A 22,813-nucleotide genomic window follows, 5' to 3' on the forward strand; every position below is an offset into this window, starting at 1 on the left:
CAGAAAGTAACCAGCTTTTCTGCGATGCCAGGAACCAAAATTACTTACAGAAAATCCCTGCTGTTTTCCAGGCTTCGATCCACATTTACCTGCCCTTCTCCAGTCCTTGAGCAGCATACTCCTCGAGGCTGCATCTGCTCTTTTCAGTCCTGGGCCACCAAAGTTACCTTCAGGAAGCGTCTGTGTTTTGCCATACCTCAGCACGACACTTCCTCCTTTCGTGTTTCACCGTCAGAGGCTTTTCTCTAGGTTTTGGAAATGAGGCTCTTCTCTTGTCCTTGGGGACTACACTTGTCTCCAGAAAGTGCCTGTACTTTTCCAACCTTCAACCACATTCCCCGACAGTAACTACTTTTTCTATACTTTGATCCATGATCATCTCCAAAGAGCACCTGCTGTTCTCCAGTCTCTGGAAGTCACACTTATCTCCAGAAATACCTGCTCTTTTCCACATTAGATCCACATTTATTTCCAGAGGTCACCTATTCTTCTCTAGTCCTCACATCAATTCCCTTCTCTCTAGCATCTCATCCTCAGAAAGTACCTTCTCTGCTGCAGTTGTTAGACACCCACTTGGCTCCAGAAAGCACCTGCACCTTCTCTAGTCCTCAAGTACCACACTCCTGTCCAGAAATCATCTCCTGTGTCCTTGAGTACCACACTCGTCAAGAAATCATCTTCTCTTCTCCAGTCCTCAGGTACCACACTGGTCTCCAGAAAGCACCTGCACCTTCTCCAGTCCCCTGGTACCTCACTCATGTCCAGAAATCATCTTCTCATTCCCATTCCTTGGGTACTACATGTGTGTCCAGAAATCATCTTCTCTTCCCCAGTCCTAGGATACCACACTTGTGTTCAGTTCCTAATGCCACTGCTGGTCTCTCCCTACAGTCCTTTGATATCACTTCGTGCATCCCTTCTGTTCTCACAGTTCCTTAGGTTTTGCTGGTTAATGTGATGCCTTTTTCCATAAATATTGTTGGACCCGGCCTCGTGGCGTGGTCCTTAAACCCCTGGATTGTGCCCGTTCCCCGCCCCGGCCGTCACGGGCCACCCGTCTGAACTGCACCAAGGCCCTTCACCCGGAGCTGCACGTGGTCGCATGCTCCTCATGGCTCCGCCATCTTGTTGGCATCTACGTCACCCCGTACACCAGCCGGCGGGAACCCCGCTCAACCCGGCCTCGACCCCAGCGAAGCCCCGACATCGAGGCACCACGAACTGGCCAGGGGGTGCCGCAGGAACCATTCATCGCCCCCGGCGGAGGACAGTATCGATGGGACCCCCAACTGTCCTCCCCTCTCGAGGTGTGATCGCCCTGCAACTCCCTTGGGCCTGGCGCCTCTCCTGCTGGGCGTCTGGCCACCTCCACCCGGCCACTCCGCCCCCTCGGGCGCAAGGGTCCGGACATCAAAGGGCTCCAGACCTATATCTGGGGCGACCCCACCACAGCTCGGCAGTTGTATCCCGGAGTCCAGAGCCCTGCTGATCGAATCGCGGCTGACCCTACGGAGAAGAACTCTTGTCGGAACCATCACGAGCCCTGCTGACTGCGTCGCGGCTCCCTCTTGTGAACCTTTCCTGAACCACCTGGAACATCGGAGCCCTGCTGACGCCGTCGCGGCCCAACCTCGCTGAAACCTCCCTCGGAGCCCTGCTGACGACGTCGCGGCTCGAGCTGAGCAGAAACCATCTTGAGAGCCCTGCTGATTGAATCGCGGCTCTCCACGAACTGTACGCCGGAGCCCTGCTGACGCCGTCGCGGCTCGACCCCTCCGAGATCGGAGGTCCTCCAGCTTGAGGATAAGAACTGGGCCCCAGGTACCCTCGTACCACATTCCTACCAAAGACTGTCCCGCTACCCCTACCCTTCCAAAGAGACATTGAGACTTTTGGTGGATCCCTCGATCCCTTCGTGTAAATATTGAACTCGTAACCTTTTATTGATGATAAAGAATTGCTTGTCTTGAGACAACCTCCTTGAGTCCGGTGTGGTGGTGTTACTGTGCTAGTACGTGATAGGAGAAGGATCTCTCAGGAGACTTCTCGGCAGCGCTCGGCTACTTCGTGCAGTGCGAGGGCCCCCCTTGGTGGTCTCACCGACTCCTCGGGGTTCGCCTTCCAACATTTTGGTGGCCAGCGACGGGATCCGAGCCGAACGCAGTACGTACCAGCCAGTACCCACTAGCTACCCATCCAAACGAATAGCATCATGAGCAGCCAGGAAAACAACGCGACAATGGAGTTCCAGCCCGAACGGCTGGAAGAATATACGCACAAGGAATTAAAACAGTTCTGCAGAGACAAAGGCATTGCAACCACCAGCCTCGGTACCAAGGAAGAGATGCAGAAAGCTCTGAGGACATGGCTGGAGGCCAGGGCAGGCCCCTCCCAGGAAGAAGGGCCCTTGCCCCTGACGGAGACCACAGCAACCGCACTGACCCCGGCAACCGAAGGACGAAAGAGCCTAGAAACCGGCCTCTCCGAAGAAGAAATACGAGAGCGGGAAAAGGTCCGGAGCCACGAGCTAGAGCTCGCCCGACTGCGACTGGACGGCGAACTCCAGCTGGCAGAAAAGAAACTGGCCCTCGAGCAGCTACGCCTTCAAGAAGAGATAGAAGAGAAGAGACGACACCGGGAGTTGGAGGAAAAGAAGCTCACCCTGGAGCACGAGCGCAGCCTCAAGGAGCTCGAGATCAAGGCCAAGAACTGAGGGACCAACACCCCCAGTACGAGAGACACTCTACCGCCTGCAGAGGCCAAAGTACATATCCCGAAGGAGGTCGTCAAGGAGTATTACAAAAATGACGATATCCAACAATGGTTCAAGGCCTATGAGGTGGCCATGACCTCCCATCGAGTGCCCCGAAAAGACTGGGGCGCAGGCCTGTGGGGGCGATTCCTGAGTGAAGGGCGGGACACGCTGCTCCAGCTACCGGAGGAGGTGATGACCTCCTACGATCACATGAAGGAGGCCCTGCTCACCCGCTACGGGCTAACAGCGGAGATGTACCGCCAGCGGTTCCGAGACTGCAAGAAAATCCCGGGTACCACATGGGTGGAATATGTGGACTTTTTTAGTCGGGCCCTAGAAGGGTGGATCAAAGGCAGCAAAGTAACCACCTACGGGCAGCTGGTCGACCTCATCGTGTGGGAACATCTTTCCAACAATTGCTTCGTGGAGCTGAGACAGCACCTCCTCGACAGCAAAATGACCGACCCGCGGAAACTGGCCGTCGAGGCCGATCGATGGGTCAACTCCCGGGTCCCCCGGAGCTCAATGGGGGAGTACCAGAGGAACCCCAGCGGACCCCCACGCCAGCGCGGTGGGGGGGGAGGGCCGAACAGGAACCGAGACCCTCCCGCTGGGGCCCCCAGGAGCCCCCCTCGAGGGCCACCGCAGCCACATCTCTCCCCGAGCCTAGCACGAAGGGTGGGCCCGGCCCGACCCGGACCACGGCCACCAGTGACCTGCTATGGCTGCCAACAAACCGGACACTTTGCCAGCGACCCGGCCTGCCCTCTGAACCGAAGAAACGGGGCCGGCGGGCCCCCGCCCCGGCAGCTGACAGCCGCCGCCTTGGGGGGAGGAGAAGAGGAAGAAGAGGCCCTCGACCGAGAAAACACTGAGTGGGAGCCGGCAGCCATGTCCCTGGTCTGCCTGGGTAGCCGGGAGATGGTACCCTGCACCCCCATCCCAACCAACACCCAGAAGTACCGGCAGCAGGTCACGGTCAACGGACAACGGGCCGAAGCCCTTCGCGACACCGGCGCCAGTATCACCGCTGTCCGCTGCCACCTGGTGACCCCTGAACAGATTCTCCCGAATGTGCTGTGCCCTGTCCGGACGGCCGACAACAGTGAAAGCCTATGCCAGATGGCCCTGGTCCCCTTCGAGTGGGGAGGGGTGACGGGCCTGCTGAAGGTGACAGTGCGCGACGACGCCCCGGTCGACTGCCTCCTGGGGAACGACTTGGAGAGTTCCCCCTGGGCTCAAGTAGAACGACGAGAGCACCTCCGAATGTTGGGACTGGCTGATTGGGCCTGCGCCATCACCCGGTCCATGACCGCCCAGGCCCCCCGCTCATCCTCGACCTCCGGGACCGGCAGACCCGAGGGGCTCACACCCCCTCCCGCCAGCAGCGAGGAGGAAGCAGACACCGACCCTGGGTCCAGCGAATCCTCCCCCGAAGAGATGACTTCTCCGAGCGCCCTACCAGAGCTGACGCAATGGCAACACGAAGGGGGCCCCACCCGAGAGCAGTTCCAGCAAGAGCAACAGTCCTGTCCCTCTCTCGAAGGGGTCCGGCAGCAGGCGACCGCGCAAGCCAACGGTGACCAGACCGGCACCCACTGGATCTACTGGGCCGAGGGCCTGTTGTACAGTGAACAGAAAGTAGCAGAACTCGGGGCCAGCCGCGTGTTGGTGGTCCCCCTCCGCTTCCGGGAGTTTCTTCTCAACCTGGCCCATGATGTGCCCCTCGCCGGACACTTGGGGCAAGACAAAACGTACAGTCGTCTGGTGACCCACTTCTACTGGCCCCGGATGCGGAGAGATGTGGACAACCACTGCCGGTCCTGCCAGACCTGCCAAGCCAGCGGAAAGACGGGGGGTCGGGTCAAGGCCCCCCTCCAGCCCTTTCCCGCCGTCAGCACCCCGTTTGAACGGGTCGGAATCGACATTGTGGGACCCCTGGACCCTCAAACCGCCCTGGGCCACCGCTTCATCCTGGTCCTCGTGGACCACGCCACCAGGTACCCGGAGGCGGTCCCGCTCAGAACCATAACGGCCCCTGTGGTAGGCCGGGCCTTGATGGGGATCTTCTCCCGAGTGGGATTCCCCAGCGAAGTGGTGAGCGACCGCGGTACGAACTTTATCTCCAGGTACATGCGGTCCCTGTGGCAACAGTGCGGGGTCACATACAAGTTCACGACCCCATATCACCCTCAGGGGAACGGACTGGTTGAGCGATTCAACCGAACATTGAAAGGGATGATCCAGGGCCTAGAAGAACCACTCCGGCGGAAATGGGATGTCCTGCTGCCCTGCCTCCTGTTCGCCTATCGGGAGGTCCCGCAGAAATCCCTGGGGTTCAGCCCGTTTGAACTATTGTATGGACACCCGGTCCGCGGACCGCTCAGTCTGGTCAAGGAGGGCTGGGAGATGAAGCCCCGAGGCGGCCCTCCTGACGTCTACCGATACCTCCTGACCCTCCGAAACCAGACCCGCAAGTTCCGAGCCCTTGCCGAAGCCAACCTCGAGGCCAGCCAGGAGGACATGAAGCGGTGGTACGATCGCAACACTTCTACCGTAGAATTCGAGCCAGGTCAGAAAGTATGGGTCATGGCCCCGGTCAAACCCGGCGCCCTCCAGGACAAGTGGACCGGGCCCTTCAAGGTGGTGGAGAAGAAAAGCCCCGTCACCTACTTGGTCGATCTGGAGTCCCCCCGGAACCCCCTCCGGGTCCTACATGCTAACAGGCTAAAACCCCACTTCGCCCGGACCGAACTGAGCCTGCTGCTGGCGACCGACGAGGGGGGCGAGGACGACTCCGAGCCCCTGCCCGACCTCTTGCAAGCCAACATTCACGATGGATCGATCGAAGGGGTCCAACTCGCCTCGTCCCTGACCCCGGAACAGCGCAACGACTGCCAGCGATTACTGCGGGACTACGCAGCCCTCTTCTCTCTCACCCCGGGGGTGACCCACTGGTGCGTCCACGACGTCGACACCGGGGAGAACCCCCCCATACGACACAGAGCCTACCGGGTGCCTGACCGAGTGCGGGCCTGCATCCAGGCCGAAGTAGCGAAGATGCTGGCCCTGGGGGTCATCGAGCCTTCCGACAGCCCGTGGGCCAGCCCTGTCGTCCTGGTGCCCAAGGCCGCAGCTCCCGGCCACCCCCCGGAGTTGCGATTCTGCGTGGACTACCGAGCCCTGAATGTAGTAACCAAGACGGACGCACACCCGATACCCCGGGCCGACGAACTCATCGACCGCCTAGGGGCCGCTCGCTACCTGAGCACGCTGGACCTCACCGCCGGGTACTGGCAAATCCAGCTCACCCCCGGCGCCCAAGAAAGATCCGCCTTTTCGACTCCGGATGGGCATTACCACTTTCGGGTGATGCCCTTCGGAATGAAGAACGCCCCGGCCACCTTCCAGCGACTGGTGAACAAAGTTTTGGCCGGGCTTGAGGCCTTCAGCGCGGCCTACTTAGATGACATTGCCGTGTACAGCAACCACTGGGCCGAGCACCTCCTCCACCTAAAGGCCGTCCTGGCCGCCCTCCAGCGGGCCGGGCTCACGATCAAGGCCAGCAAATGCCAAATCGGCCACGGATCCGTGACCTACCTGGGCCATCAAGTGGGGAGCGGGCAGGTGGCCCCCCTCCAAGCAAAGATAGAGGCCATCCAGACCTGGGAACCCCCCACTACCCAGACCGCTGTCCGGGCCTTCCTGGGCCTCACCGGATACTACCGACGGTTTATCCGGGACTATGGGAGCATTGTCGGCCCCCTCACAGAGTTAACGTCCAAAAAGCAGCCCAAGAAGGTACACTGGACACCCCGCTGCCAAACAGCCTTCGACACCCTCAAAACGGCCATGTGTACTGCTCCGGTGCTGCAGGCCCCGGACTACCAGAAGGAGTTCGTGGTACAGACGGACGCCTCCGAGTATGGGATCGGGGCCGTTCTCTCCCAAACTGACGAAAAGGGGCTCGACCGACCAGTGGCCTTCATCAGCCGGCGACTACTGCCCCGGGAGCAACGCTGGAGCACTATTGAGCGCGAGGCCTTCGCTGTGGTGTGGGCCCTCAAGAAGCTCCGGCCCTACCTCTTTGGCGCCCACTTCCGGGTCCAGACCGACCACCGGCCCTTGCAATGGTTAATGCGAATGCGGGGCGAGAACCCCAAACTGCTGCGATGGTCCATCTCGCTACAAGGGATGGACTTTGACGTCGAACACCGGCCCGGCAATGACCACGCCAACGCCGACGGCCTGTCCCGCTTCTTCCGCCTTGACGAGGAGAATCCCCAAGGAGATGGGTGACTCTCCATGCCTTCGGCTGGGGGGGACGCCTGTTGGACCCGGCCTCGTGGCGTGGTCCTTAAACCCCTGGATTGTGCCCGTTCCCCGCCCCGGCCGTCACGGGCCACCCGTCTGAACTGCACCAAGGCCCTTCACCCGGAGCTGCACGTGGTCGCATGCTCCTCATGGCTCCGCCATCTTGTTGGCATCTACGTCACCCCGTACACCAGCCGGCGGGAACCCCGCTCAACCCGGCCTCGACCCCAGCGAAGCCCCGACATCGAGGCACCACGAACTGGCCAGGGGGTGCCGCAGGAACCATTCATCGCCCCCGGCGGAGGACAGTATCGATGGGACCCCCAACTGTCCTCCCCTCTCGAGGTGTGATCGCCCTGCAACTCCCTTGGGCCTGGCGCCTCTCCTGCTGGGCGTCTGGCCACCTCCACCCGGCCACTCCGCCCCCTCGGGCGCAAGGGTCCGGACATCAAAGGGCTCCAGACCTATATCTGGGGCGACCCCACCACAGCTCGGCAGTTGTATCCCGGAGTCCAGAGCCCTGCTGATCGAATCGCGGCTGACCCTACGGAGAAGAACTCTTGTCGGAACCATCACGAGCCCTGCTGACTGCGTCGCGGCTCCCTCTTGTGAACCTTTCCTGAACCACCTGGAACATCGGAGCCCTGCTGACGCCGTCGCGGCCCAACCTCGCTGAAACCTCCCTCGGAGCCCTGCTGACGACGTCGCGGCTCGAGCTGAGCAGAAACCATCTTGAGAGCCCTGCTGATTGAATCGCGGCTCTCCACGAACTGTACGCCGGAGCCCTGCTGACGCCGTCGCGGCTCGACCCCTCCGAGATCGGAGGTCCTCCAGCTTGAGGATAAGAACTGGGCCCCAGGTACCCTCGTACCACATTCCTACCAAAGACTGTCCCGCTACCCCTACCCTTCCAAAGAGACATTGAGACTTTTGGTGGATCCCTCGATCCCTTCGTGTAAATATTGAACTCGTAACCTTTTATTGATGATAAAGAATTGCTTGTCTTGAGACAACCTCCTTGAGTCCGGTGTGGTGGTGTTACTGTGCTAGTACGTGATAGGAGAAGGATCTCTCAGGAGACTTCTCGGCAGCGCTCGGCTACTTCGTGCAGTGCGAGGGCCCCCCTTGGTGGTCTCACCGACTCCTCGGGGTTCGCCTTCCAACAAATATGTTAACGTTTTTTGCTAGTTTTCAACACCTGTCTTCCTTTATCCTGACTATTCCACATTGGACTTTTTCTAACACTAACATATTTTGCCTTACTTTATGACTTTGTTTTTGTATAGAGTAGCACTCTTGAGAGGTTTCACGAGGCAGGGTGTGTGTCTTATTTTATGCAGCCTACTGTCTACTAGATGGTGCTGTTCTGGTTGACCCAGGTCTTGTATCCTTCTAGAATACATGTGTGTGTTCCTGTGAGAGTCTTGTATCCTTCTAGAATACATGTGTCTGTTCCTGTGAGGGTCTTGTATCCTTCTGGAATACATGTGTGTGTTCCTGTGAGGGTCTTTGATCTTCTTTAAACCTGTGTTGTGTGTTAATCATGGCATGCATGTTGGGTGTCCTGTGCTCCATGTGCAGACTGTTGTCTGCTGAATGTGGGTTTCCGTGTGACACTACTGCTGATTTTCTAAGAAGCCTTCTGAGTGTGACACTGTGAATAGTGTTGCGGTCCCTGCATGCCTCTCTGGCACAGTTTCATCTTTGGTTTGTTCCAGACTGGGTCACTACATCCATGTGCTTTGCAGAAGACACTTGATGGCCCTGCTCCAGCCAACCCATAGCGTTTGCCGTGCTGCTGAATAATTTAAGTATCATGATGACTTATTTCTGTGTTGTATTTTTTATTTTCTCACTTTGATAATCACTACAGCTCTGGGAGAACCACTCAGTTGTGCGCTTTCTTCTCAGAATGCCCATGTTCTGCCCAGAATTGCCTCTGGTGTACACTTACTTTGTGAAGGTTGTTTCCTCTAGTAGTTTATTAGACTTTGTGCCTTTGGTCTTCTTACAGTTTGCGGTCAAACAAGCTTACAGATGACTGCATGGCGGTCCTGTCTCCTGCACTTCAAGAGATGAAAAATCTGAAGATTCTGGATATACAACACAACTGCTTCCGGGAAGGCTGTGTCCCAGGCCTGCTGGGCATCCTGCAGCGATGTCGTGGGCTTGAAAGGCTAGTGTGAGTACCCCTGCCTTGGAAGCCTGGGCTAGAGGTGCTTTTGAGTACCTCAATCTTGGAGGTCTGGGTCTGAGGGGTAGGTGTGAGTACCTCTGACTTGTAAGCCTGTGCTCGAGAAGCTTGTGTGAGTACAATTGCCAGTCCTGTCAACCTTAGGGTGGTCTTTCCCCAAACCATTTGCCTTCTCGCCTCCTGTTTGATGAAATTGTTTTTGTTGGTTTTAGGTCTCTGTGCACTTTACCACTGCTAACCAGTGCTAACGTGCTTTTGCTCCCTCCTTCAAACATGGGAAAGCTGACTTATACTCAAATGGCACATGTATTTACTTATAACAGTCGCTAGTAAAGTGGTAGTACATGTACCCAGGGCCTGTATATCGAATGCTACTAGTGGGCCTGCAACACTTACTGTGCCATCCACTTGACAATTGCACACTTTATAAAACTTTATCACTGTCACTACTCACTATCTTGCTGTCTTTCTCTCTTGCCTTCTTTCCTTCCTTCTTTTTGATCTTTCTTTCTTTCTTTCTTTCTTTCTTTCTTTCCTTTTTTCTTTCCTTTCTTTCTTTCTTTTTTCTTTCCTTTCTTTCTTTCTGTTCTTTCTTTCCTTCTTTCTTTTTATTTTCCTTCACACCTATCCCTCTTTTCTCCCATCCTTTTTTCTTTCTTGCCCTCTTTCCATATTTCTTTCCTCCTTTTTCTCTCCTTGTTTTTTCTTTCCATCTTTCCTTCCTTTTTTCTTTCCATCTTTGCAATTTTTATTCCTTTTCATCTATCATGCCTTCATTACTTTTCTTTTTCTTTATTTCTTTCTTTCCTTCCTTCCATCTTTCTATCCTTTATTTCCTTCTTTATTGCTTTTGTTCTTTCTTTCCTGCTTTCCTTCTGCTTTCTTTCCTTCTCCCCTACTTTCTGTCCTATTTTCTTTCTTTCTTTCTTTCTTTCTTTCTTTCTTTCTTTCTTTCTTTATTTCTTTATTTCTGTCCCATCTCATTCTTTCTTGCATTCGTTTCTTCTTTCCTGTTTTCTTTCTTTCTTTTCTGCTTTGTTCCATCTTTCATTCTTTCCTGCTTTCTCTCCTGCTTTCTTTCCTTCTTTTCTGCTATCTTTCCTTCTTCTCTTTGTTTCTGCTTTCTTTCCTTCTTTTCTGCTTTCTTTCTTTCATGCCTTACTTCTTTCTTTCATGCCTTATTTCTTTCCTTCTTGCCTTCTATGCTGCCTATTTTCTTAGTTGCTTTCTTTCTTGTTTTTCTTTTTTCTCAAAAGAAAGAGGGTGGCAGCCAGTGGTAGAACGATTGGATTTTTAAGGTCTCTGTTAGCCACGATCTTTTTATTTTACTAAAATTAATTATTTGACATAGTTATTATAGTAGCTTTCTCCCACACTTCACCCATTTGCCTGTGGCTATGCCATTCACAATTTCTCTAACCCACTCAGGCATGCATTAAGGGGTAATGCATCAGCCTTCTCCAACCATGGGCTGGCTTCACTGTCAGGGTCCTCAACAGAAGAAACAGTGGTGAGAAAAAAACAAAAAAAAAGTTTTCTCTAAAGGCCCCCCAAATAGTTCACAGAAGAAGTATACTCAGCCCCAACCTATTGCGAAAAAGAGTGGGTTCTTTGACAAGAAGACAGAAGTTTGTCCTCAAGGGCCATGAGTGCTATAGGTCAGGACATGCGGTAGGTGATGCCAAGTACTCCAAGTGGGGCCAGCACTCACTGGTGGTCAGACCCAAGGGTTGGCAAGTGTAGCGCTTGGGAGGAGATTGTCCCACTGTTAGAAATTGGATTTCTGGTTGGCTAAGGCTTGCGCCAAAGCCAGGCAGAAACTACCACTCTAGTCAGGGCAAGGAAGTTACACGCCAAAGATAACCCCTGCTCACCCCCTTGGTAGCTTGGCACGAGCAGTCAGGCTTATCCCGGAGGCAATGTGTAAAGCATTTGCGCACACACACAGCAACAACATACCAGGCACACCACCAAAGGAACTCCACAAGGTTATATCAAAAATAGCCTTTGTATTATCATAACACAATAGAATAGTAAGCACATATTATACATGGTGCCACCTGGCACTGGGTCATATTTACAAGGGATTATTTACACATGACAGGGCCACCTGGACCACTGTCAGAACCCTCACAAAGTGAACTTAGTAAATGTAGAATTTAGCATAAACATAGAACACAACCAGTAACCACTGGTAACCACTGTACTTAGCATCAGCCTGTAACAGAAACTACATTATGCTCAGTATCACATCAGGCGCGAATTACATTCTGTGCCAACCTCACCATCATAAACACATGAGGCCATCATCTCACAAGTCTAAACGCCTTGGCCCCTGACCTCCTAAGTATAACTACATTAGGGAATAACTCTCACTATCATAACCCATAATACGCGAACCAACCTCATAATCATAAAACACATTTAGAGGTATCAACACAGGTGCGTAAATCATTCTACATGAATCACATTTCCTAGCACCCAAAATTACAGTAGGGCCTGGCACCCTATAAACCTAACAAACTCGACAGCCCCCCTGGCCAACTGGCCATCCCAAAAAGGGCTCAAATGCCCGGTGTCCCAAAGGTCAAGGCGCGCTGCCAATGCAGCGAAAGTCAGGGTGCGCACTTTGCGCAGGACTAAACGTAGCAGCTGGCACTAAGTGCTGCGCAGCTGTGTAGGAAAAGATGGGGGTGAAGGAGTGCGCCTCACTCCTGAATTCAGCATGTCCCCTAAAATAAAGCAAGGCCTAAACGGTGCAGCTGCCCACTACTTGCTGGGCAGCTGTGAAAGTTAAAAATGAGGCAGGGGCTCTCAATGGCCCATAGAAGCAATGTGCAAAACATGGAGTCACGCACGGCTTTAGAAATAAATAAAGCGAACGTAGGAGCCACACGGGACTCTGAAAATAATTAGGCTACATCGTTGCAGCTACCCACGCTGGTGCGGCGTAGCCGGAAATTAGGAAGGAGGGGGCCCTGGCACCTCTGTGCCCTCGGGACCCCACTAGGGCGCTTTAAATAATGATGGCCCACGTTGGAGCGCAGTAGCGCTCAAAACAAACATGCCCTAACCGGTGGAGCCACCTAGGCTCTATAAACAAAAACATGCCCCCTTATCGCTGCAACTGACCCTTTTGTAAAGATATTTGGGCCTCGTTGGAGTGGCCCGCTGTCAAGTGGGGCCACTCGGGAATCAACACAAAAAGGGACCACCCCGAGCCCTCTCCTTAACAGGCTCCTGGCGTGTGGTCTCTTCCATGCGGCAGGGGCCTGCACCAACAATGTGCCTCGGGACCCCGACGCCGCAACCTTCACACGGAGGGGCTCTCTATTTTACTGCTGGCACCTGCGGGGCTCTCCCTCCGTACGGGAGCCCCACCTCTCTTCTGCACCATGCTTCACCCGGTCCCCATCCTCGGGACCGGGACTTGTAGTGGGAGCCTGCGAGACTCTGGGCGGCGAGCAGGACTTCCTTTCCTCAAGCGGAAGTCCCGCCCTGCTCCAGGCCGCCTGACTTCTGGTTTTGCCGCGAGTCGCGGCGGTGACTTTTCCTCAGTGGCAAGAGGGGGAGGCTCCCTCGAGAGTGAAAATAAATGTAGAAGCGGGGTGGGCACCCGCGTTGGGCTCAAATAAGCGGGGTGGGCACCCGCATTAATTATAAAATAAAAATGAAGATGCAGGGTGGGCACCTGCGCACTGAAAGATAAAAATAAGCGGGGTGGGCACCCGCCGCCATTATCATCGCGGGGAATCCCTACGCTGGGGATTCCCTCTTAAAGGGGCTTACAATGGAAATAAGTACAGTGCTCCCAGGGTGCAACCAGGGCTGCCAAAGTCTCTTTAGGGTCCTGGAATCCAAGCAAGGCAGAAGGGTCCCAAGAAGAAGTCATCCAGGGGCAGGGCAGAGCCCAGGGAGGCAAGCCTTCCCCTGGGCCCCAGCAGCAGCACGCCCCTGGCAGATGCGAGTCCAAGAACAAGAACATTTTCATGGGGTCACAGTCACTTCTTTTATACAGCATTTTCCTTTGTTCTACGACTGTAGGGCAAGGGGAGAACCAGATACAACTGGTTCAGGAGCACTTTGTTTTGCTCAGCTCCCCTCTCTATTCACAGGACAGGCCAGGGACATCAGACGCCCCACAGGAGGTGGAGCCAACATTGTGAAGGGAAGGCCCAGCCCCATTCAGGTCCCAGGTGCAACTCCTCCCTCCCATCTACATGCAGATCTCTCCATTCACCACCGAGCAGACTCACCCTGGCTCCTGGAATTCCCCAGCCCTCTCAGCTCCTGTCAATCACAAGCCAGACATGCAATTCACATCAGGCAGACAGACACATATAGTCATAACAGATCTTTGCATACCATTGGCAGCATTCATTCTCACGATTCCATACATACTAAGCTCGACCCTGTACTCCCCTCATACCAAGAATTACCATGGACACACATATCCTCCATGCATTCCTATGGGAGGGTAGGCCAATCTCGCCACACGCACTCAGAGAGCGCACGCACTTACACTGGGCCACAGTGCTAAAAGTGCCCAGAGGCCTAAAACCACTACCACCATGTCAGAGCTTAAGGCACAAAGTTCAGGGGTGAACCTGCCAAAAAGGGCCAAGTCCAACACCTACTTAGTGTGGGGGCTACTGCAGAGGTTTCCCTGGTGTCCCTGGGTGACAAAGGGATGTGCCCAAGCCCACATGCCTGCACATACTTTTAAGTTCTGGCTGTGGGTCACCATCAATGGGCAGAGGGTGGAGATTCTGAAGGAAGCGTTAGCCAGTATGACTCCTGTAAGATATCTTCTAGTGTCCTCTGAGCAGGTAATCCCCAATACTTTCCATCAGGTTATGCTAGCAGACAACCGTGAGAGTCACCATCCAGTAGCTCTGGTTCCCTTTGAGTAGGGGGGTCTCAGGTTCTCTAAAACACAGCTGTAAGTCCTACTGTGCCTGTTGATTGGCGGTTAGGGAATGAGCTGGCGCACTCTCTCCAAAAGGAAGTGGCGCTCAGGTCTCACTTGGAGATGTTAGGGTTGCCTGAGTTGGTGCTTCTAACCACATACCATGGCTGCCCAAGAGGGAGTCAAGGAGGCCGGAAACCTGGAAAATGGCTCAGGCCTCTGCCAAAAAGTGAAAGAGCAAGGGGTGTGGCAATCCAAGTCCTGAAACTACAATGGTCCAGGAGGAAGGGGTGCCAGAGGAGGCAGCCCTGGAGCCTACTGGGGAGGATATTGTAGCCCTGGGAGACCTGCCTGAGCTTCCTGGAAGGCAAGTTGAGGTTGGGCCCAACGGAGAGGAATTTTGTAAAGCACTGATGAAGTGCCGAACTCTAGAGGATTTGTGGTGGCAAGTTGAGGCCCGTGCAGCTGGTAACACCTCTGGAGCTTGAGGTTCCTGAGCCTGGGGCAACTCATGGTTGATGGTACCCCAGTGCTACAGAGCCTTTCAACTCGGTCTGGCTCATGATATACCCCCGGCAGGATATCTGGGGCAGGACAGGACCTTTGCCAGGCTTGTCTCCCACTTTTATTGGCCCCGGATGAAAATGGCCCCTGATACATTCTGTAGATCATGTCCCACCTGCCAAGTCAGTGGAAAGTCAGGGGAAAAGATAACCGCTCCCCTGGTTCCCTTGCCTGTCATTGGCACCCGCTTTTAAAGGGTGGGCATTGACATTGTTGGGCTTCTGGACCCCAAGGCAACGGACTTATCAAGGTCGTGGCAGACCTTGCCACCAGATACCCAGAAGCCATACCTCTGAAGTCTTTGACTGCTCCCGCAGTGACTAAGGGCCAGACATAGAAAGCAGAATCGGGCTGTTTGCATCCGGAAAAAATGCTTTTTAAAATTTACAAAGTGCGATTTTGGAACTTGTTATCGAATCTCATTTTAAATTTGGGTTTGTTTAGGGCGTCCCTTCCAAATACCGAATCAGTATGATATGTATTACTGTTTTGCGACTGAATTCCGGCTGGAAAGCAATAATAATTTACCACCAGTTTAAAACTGGCGGTAACCAATTCGCAAAGGGGAATGGGTCCCCAACTGACCCCTTCGCCTTGAAGAATGTGAATAGTAATATTTTTTAAGAGCAGGAAGTGTTCCCACGGACCACTGCCTACTCTTAAAAAATGAAACTTCAAGAATTTTTTCCTTTAAATGCATCCCATTTTCCATTAAAAAAAATGGGCTACATAAAAAAATATATATATATATTTATTACCTACTGGCGGTCGCCAGTAGGTAGTTATAGTTCGGACCTAGTTTCCATAGGAAAAGTGTTTTTTGTTTTCCCAATAACTTTGGCGCCGGTTGACGAATCTTTGCGAAATTTTCAAAACTCGTGGGGCGCTCCAGTCAACTCCTGTCTTGAAAGTTTCGGGGTGATTCGGCAAGCAGGGACCGAGAAAAAAGGGGGGGTCACGGACACAACTACAGCCCGAACTGCTGAACGGAATTACACCAAATTTGGCAAAAAGATAGCCCTTGGTTCAGAAAGAGACCTTTTTGTTAAATGCTGTAAATCCGTTCAGTAGTTTCTGAGAAATTCAAAAAATAGAGGCCAAAAAATCAATTTCCCATAGGAAACTTTAGACACGGCTACAGCTCGAACTGCTGAACGGAATTACACCAAATTTGGCAAAAAGGTAGCGCTTGGTTCAGAACGCACTCTTTTTCTTAAATGGTGTAAAAATAAAAGTTTTGATATATAGAGGCACGGAGGATTCGCGCACCCTCCCGACCACAAGCTTTATTCTAATTGGCTGTCAACACTCCAAACCAGGAAGTGTTGGCAGCTATCTTGTGACTCGGTAGAACCGAGTCACAAGAAAACAGAAAAACAAACACGTAAAACAAGAAAAGGGGGCAGGGTAGAAACACCCTGACCCCCTAGGCCTGCTTAGAGGGTCCCACAAGGACACCCAGGGCCAAAAAAAGCATTTTATTTTTTTTTAAAGTGGGGAGATGCGCGGAGGAGATGCGGATCCTGCCACGAAGAAAAAAAAACGAGGCACGGACTCCCGCGCTTTGTTATTATTTAGCCCCCGGGTGGGCCAAAAGGTGCCCCCCAGCCCCGGGACCCCCACCCCGGGCTGTCTTTACATATTTGCGGGGGGCACATGGTCCCCGGCAGCCCCGGGGACCGCCACCCCCTGGGACTTTTCATAAATATTTGTGGGGGGCTCACGGCCCCCCGCAACCCCTGTGGCTTGTGTTTTAAATTGGTGGGGGGCCTCCGAGGCCCCACCAAGCCCCGGGGACCGCCAACCTGGGCTTTTCTAAAATTTTGGCGGGGGCACATGGCCACCCCACAGCCCCGGGGACCGCCACACCCGGGGCTTGTTTTTAATAAAAATAAACTACCTGGGTGGGGGGTTCGAGGCCCCCACATGCCCAGGGGACCACCACCTCCCCGGGCACTAACTATGCAAATTTGGGGGCCCGTTACGGACCCCTGAGCCCCGGGGAACACCACCTCCCCGGGGCTTTGCCAATGTTGGGAGGGGGGGCCGCGCGGCCCCCCTCCTGGAGCCTGTAATGGCCCTGGGGACCGCCACCCCACAGGGCCGGCTCCTGAAGTGTCCCGAGGTGCCCACCCCCGGGACACTGCTGTTTGCTATGGCAGGGCGGGAGCCTCGCGGCTCCCGCCCTGCCATAGCAAACTGTGGTTTGGATTTTGGAAGATTGCTTTTCCACACGGGGAGCTGCATGTCAGCAGCTCCACATGTGGAAAAGCAATGCCAGCTCCCGCAGGAGACAGGGAGCTGGCAGGGACCGTGGGGGCATTGGGGCTCCCCCCACAGTCCCCAAAGGAGTGGGCCAGCCCTGGGGGATGGGGTCACCGGGGCTAGAAGTGGCCTCCCTCCCCTGTATATTAAGAAGGAAAAAAAGGAGAGGCCAGGCCCCGGTAGATGGAGTCCCCGGGGCCATATTTGGCCTGTGGAGGGGCGCCCCACGGCCCCCTTACAAAAAAAATGAAAAAGATGGCCAGGCCCCGGGGGATGGGGTCCCCGGGGCCATAAGTGGCCCGGGAGGGGGGCCACGCGGCCCCCCTCCAACCCAAATAATTTATTAAATAAAGGCTGGCCCGGGAAATGGGGTCCCAGGGCCAATAGAAGCCTTAGGAGGGGGGGGGGGCATGCATCCCCCCCTTCCTATAAAAAATCAATATGTGTGGCCATGCCCCGGGGGATGGGGTCCTCCGGGGCCGAAATTGGCCACGGGAGGAGGGCCCACGCGGCCCCCCTCCCATTTACATTTTTTTTTCTTAAAAATGGGGCCAGGCCCTGGGGGATGGGGTCCCCAGGCAACAAATCAAAGGCAAGAGAAGGAGGGCCTCACAGCATTTAAAGTTGGGGAATTAATTCCCCTTGAATACTGAGGGGCCCTGAGGGACAACTAGCCCACCAGGTACCTCCAGTATGCGCCAGGGAGCTGCGCTGCAGAGAGGTGTTCAGAGGCCACGCCCCTTTATGCACCTCTCTGCAACGCAGCTCTGTTGCGCTTACTGGAGGTACCTGGTGGGCTAGTTGGAATCCAGGGATCCTCAGGATTCAAGGGGAGTTAATCCCCCAACTTAAAACGAGCCATGGCGCGCGTTTGCACAGTGAAGAGAGGGGGCGGGGCCTGAGGTGACTTGTGTGCAAACACACCCTGTGGCTCGTTTAAAGTTGGGGAATTAATTCCTCTTCAATCTATATACTAATACTAAATTGAAGTGCACAGAGGGGAGAGGTGTGGCACCGCGGCCAGGGCGACTGACGCTGGACGCTGGGGATCACGGTTCGATCCCTGGCTCCGGCGGCAGGGGTCTGCCCAGCACCATGCGATTCTGGGCAATAGCTCGCTTAATCTTCCCAACGGCCCCCAGCGCCGAGAGACCCCTTCGGGGGTGATTCGTGCGCTATACAAGTACTGGATTTTTATTTTCACACAGCCTAGCTCGCGCTGCTGTTTAAACCCATGAAATGTCACCAGAGTTCTTTGCAAAGGGTGGCAGTCAATCATAATAACACAGTGGCTATCTTGTAACTCCTAACTAATCCCTGACCTCTATATGGTTTTCCAGTGAACTCTTATAATTACTCTGTACCTCAACCCATGACTACACTTCCTGACACCATGACTAAGTGCAGCAACATTATTCTGATTCCTGACACCTGGTGACAGATGATGGGGTGGAAGAGGAAAGGGAGCCTCTGGCCGACCTCCTATCTTCCAAGGCGCAAGTTGGGTCTGTGGAAGTTGTTAACCTCTCCCCTACTCTCAATCAATCAGGATTTATATAGCGCTGCTAATCACCCGGCAGGGTATCCAGGTGCTGCATGTCCTGGTGGGCTTATTTGAACAAACAAGTCTTGCAAGCAACTCAGAATTCTGGGAGTGAAGTGATGGTCCAGAGCAGCATGGAGAGGCTGTTCCAGGTCATTTCTGCGAAGTAGAAGAAAGTGCTTCAGTGGATGCGGGCATGTGGGCGACTTATAGGGAAGCAGAGTGTAACCTTCTCGACAGTTGGTGGAAGTTGAGGATGTGGTTTATGTAGGCGGGTCCGTGGTTGTGTAGGGCTTTGTGTGTGTGGGCCAGCAGCTTGAATCGGCAGCTCTTCAGTACTGGGAGCCAGTGGAGTTGACTGGGGTGAAGTGTAATGTGGGATCATCAGGAGAGGTGGAGGACTAGTCTGGCTGCGGCATTCTGTATGGTTTGAAGTCTATGTAGGAGGTGTGTGGTGATGCCTACGTAGAGAGAGTTGCCATAGTCCAGTCGGCTGGTGATGGAGCCCTGTGTCACAGTGCGTGTCATGTTCTGGGGTAGCTATTTGAAAATTCTCCGTAGTGTCAGGAAGCAGGCACAGGATATGGTGTTGAATTGTGATTTCATGGTGAGCTTGTTATCCATGTCGGTTCTGAGGTTTCTGGTGTGGTCGACAGTCATGGATGTGGGTCCTAGGTGTGAGAAGTTGGCCTGGTATATGCTGTCCACTAGTTCTAGTGGGCACCTTGCACCAGTCCAAACAACCCCTTATTGGTTATAGGTTTAAGACAACCTTTATTGAAAGCTATCCTAGTGGTATCTATGGAGAGCAGCCTTCAGGCTAAGTCTTGAAGGAATGTAAAGCAGCTTGTTTTACCAGTCTATAATCTCTTGAATGACCAAATGAAAAGACAATCACACCAGGTATATATATAAAATATATGTATTTATGACTAAACACCCCCCTAGTCTCTTTATTAGGCTAGAGGTCGAAGTACACAAGTTACAAGTCAAATAACACAGTAAATTAGCACAATATACAGTTAGCCCTAAGGGCGTACCAAACCATATACTAAGGAAGTGGTTTAAGAACCACAACTTGACTAGACACAAGGCCTAGGGCTTGTAGAAACGCTGGGACCCCAAGGAACCACCCGAGGTAATGACACAGGCACCCCATGGGGGCCGTGTGCAGTGTGAGAACACAGCCGCGAGCTCACGTTAGCTTCTATGGGAAAAGTCGTGGTTAGATTTTTAAAGTTTAAGGACACTTCAGAGAGGACTTGCAGTTAACCCCTTTGTACTTAGAGGTGTCTAGGGCCAATACCCACAGGAGCACCAGAGTGCGCAAGTTACCTCACTCAGGGAAGCCGGGTGTATAGGCGTCAAATGGTGTTGGGTCGCGTCCTCGTTTTCAAATGGAGAACTGCTGCAAAGAGCTGCTGCCGGGAAGAGGAGAAGTGTCCGAAGAGATCCAAGCCTGGATCGAAGATCTGAAGAATCTGAAAGCAGAGGGGACAGAGTCTGGGTCACTTGCCAGTGACCAAGGGCACAATAGTCGAATGCCCACCGATGTCGGGTGTTTCAGGTGCGTAGAGGTGAAGCTTGACTCTTCAGCCACGAGGACCAGGACGCGTCGACGATGACCAGGAGCTGGATTCGAGCTGTCCCATGAAGGATTTTGAGTGCTGCAGCACTGGTGCCCAGATTGGATACAACAAGCCTCGGCAACAGCGACCCACGCAGAAAGAAAAGAAAGGCTGTGGTGCAGACCAGCAAGGTCCAGGAGACTCCCCAAGCAATGGAGAGTCAGGGCACGTCTGGAGCAACCAGGGAAGCCCAATCAAAGTACAGTTACCCTTCTCAGGGACCCACAAATGACAGACAAGGGATCGCGAAGGGACCTCGAGAGGAATACCAAAATGGCGGCCCACGGGTCACTCGGAGTGGGTAGGCCAGCAATCTTCGGTGAAGTCACTGCTCGGGATCTGTGCTACAAGTAACCCAAAGCACAGCCTCGAGAATCATCAGGAAGCATATGCACTTGCAAATTTGCACGGTGTCCAGGGGTTCCGGTTCCACGGTACCCACAAGGGCAATGGGTCTCAGCTTTGCTGGGGTCTCGGTTCGGCCTCTGGGAAGTCTGGAAATCCACCTCTGGTGTTGCAAAGTCTTCACCGTCCTGCGGGACCTCGGAGATGCAGACCGGACAGATGCTTCTTTGGTGCCTGCCAAGCAGGGGAGTAACTCCTTTACCCCATGGGAGATTCTTCAGTCATCTGGCGTTGAACAGATCGTCGAAGGTCCAGGATTCAGTTGCAGAGTTTCGTCCAGGAATATCTAAAGTCCTGTAGCCAGGGGTTCCTATCTTATACCCAAGGAAGGGGTTGGACTAGCTCTAGGGACCCACCTATGGGAGGGTCAGGAAAGAGGGGTGGCTACACCCATTTCCTTTGTCCAGTTTCGCACCAGAGCAGGGGCTGGTAGCCCCTGCAACGGGTTTGAGCTAGACTATGCACAGGGACACCAAATGTGCCCCCAGTGCAGACTTCAAAGCACTCAAGGAGTGCTCCCACCCAGCCCTAATACACTAAGGCCTGTCTGGGAGGTGGTTACACCTCCCTGTGACAGGAAACCTATTGTCCAGGCCTCCCCTGCTGGAGTTTCGGTCAGCAGCAGGAGGCCAGACTTGTGTCTGTGGCTGCAGCATCCATTTTGTGATGCCATGGCTCTATTAAGTTTGTACCAGGTATACCAGTGCTGTCATGTCTCTCCCTCTAGAAGGGTGGGATCATACTCCTACACCAGTTACTGGTGTGGGTTGTATGATTCTAAGGTGTTTGACACCAAACACAACATGTTTCCATGCAGCCAGTCCAAAGCTAGCATTTACCATTTGGTTATAATGCACTTAAGAGTATATGGTCAGGCTACATCACAGACAACCTCGTAGAAGAGATTCCGAAGGCTGCAGAGGGGCTCTACTCATGCAGTGGCATCCTCTCACACAAAACCAAGCACACTGCCTTCAGGATTGATAAGGCCTGTCATAGGGGTGACTGATAGGTTTCTATGTGCAGTGATAGGTGAGATATAGTGAACCTGTATCTCTGTAATAGGTGCATGCCCCACCTTACTGTGATGTCATTTTGGAGGGCTTTCCAGTGGTGGCACAATACATGCTTCAGCCCCTAGTAGGCCTCTGGGGTACCTATGCTCTGGGTACATAGTATAACATATACTAGGGACTTATAAGGGCACTCCAGAATCCAATCTGCGGTGTACCTAAAGTACATGGAATCAATTTAGAGAGGAAGCCGCTAGGCTGGGGTTCTGAATAGCAGGGTCCCAGCCAGACTAAAGTCGAAAAACAGTGAAACACCAGCAAAAATTGGGGGTAACCATAAGAAGCAGATCCTACTCTCCTGCACTAGGTCTGAGGGCCACCAGGTGTCGTTCCAGGGGTTGCTGTTGTTGCTGAAGATCAGTACTTCCGTCCTGTCCATGTTCAGCTTCAGTTGTTCTTCATCTAGTCGGTGACGCTTGTCAAGCATCTGTGGAATTTGGTGGTGGTGGTGGCTGAGTCATCTGTGAGCGAGAGGATGAGTTGTGTGTCGTCTTAGTAGGATATTATGTTGAGACCATGTGCTCGGACAGTGGGCTCATGTAGTTGTTGAAGAGAGTAGGGCTGAGGATGAGCCATGAGAGACACAGCAGACCCTCTGTCTCTTTCTGGTGAGGAACGACGCGATCCTTCTGAGCGCTTCCCCTTGGATGTAGTGGAGTCTTTTGATCAGCGTATTGTGGGATATGGTGTCGAAGACTGCAGAGAGGTCTAGGAGGATCAGAGCCGCTCTTTGGAGCCAGTGAGAAACGTTTGGATGTTGTCGGTGGCTGCGATCTGTGCGGTTTTGGTGTGTAATTGCTGTGGAAACTGGAGTGGGAGGCGTTGTGTAGATGGGCCTGCTCCAGGTGTTTCGTGAGTTGGCTGTTGATAGTCTTTTCCAGTATCTTGGCTGGGAACAGGACAAGGAGATTGGCTGGTAGTTTTTGAGTTTTCTGGGGTCAGTAAAGGGTTTTTTAAGTAGTCCAGACATCGGAGAATATTGCAGTGGTGATTGAAGTGTTGAGCGGGTGGTGAGTTCCTGGCCGATCCTGTGGTTCTGAGGTTGAATATGTGGTGCAGGGCATGGGTCTGTGGGAGCTCCAAAGAGAATGGATTTCATGATGGAGGTGGTGTACTGGATGGAGAGCTGGTTCCTGGCAGTCAGTCTGTGGTTCGTGTTGTTT

General features: G+C 53.6%; 1 protein-coding gene across 1 annotated transcript in view; it reads left to right on the forward strand.

Annotated features, from left to right (window-relative positions):
- Positions 1-22,813, forward strand: part of LOC146788700 (NACHT, LRR and PYD domains-containing protein 3-like) — a 447,514-nt gene that overhangs the window by 246,593 nt on the left and 178,108 nt on the right. Inside the window, exon 5 of the mRNA XM_085630084.1 lies at positions 9,084-9,251. Coding sequence (XP_085486210.1) covers positions 9,084-9,251 — 168 coding nt within the window. The remainder of the gene's footprint in view (positions 1-9,083; positions 9,252-22,813) is intronic.

Source organism: Triturus cristatus, chromosome 10 (genome assembly GCF_964204655.1).
Source record: "Triturus cristatus chromosome 10, aTriCri1.1, whole genome shotgun sequence".
Taxonomy (NCBI): domain Eukaryota; kingdom Metazoa; phylum Chordata; class Amphibia; order Caudata; family Salamandridae; genus Triturus; species Triturus cristatus.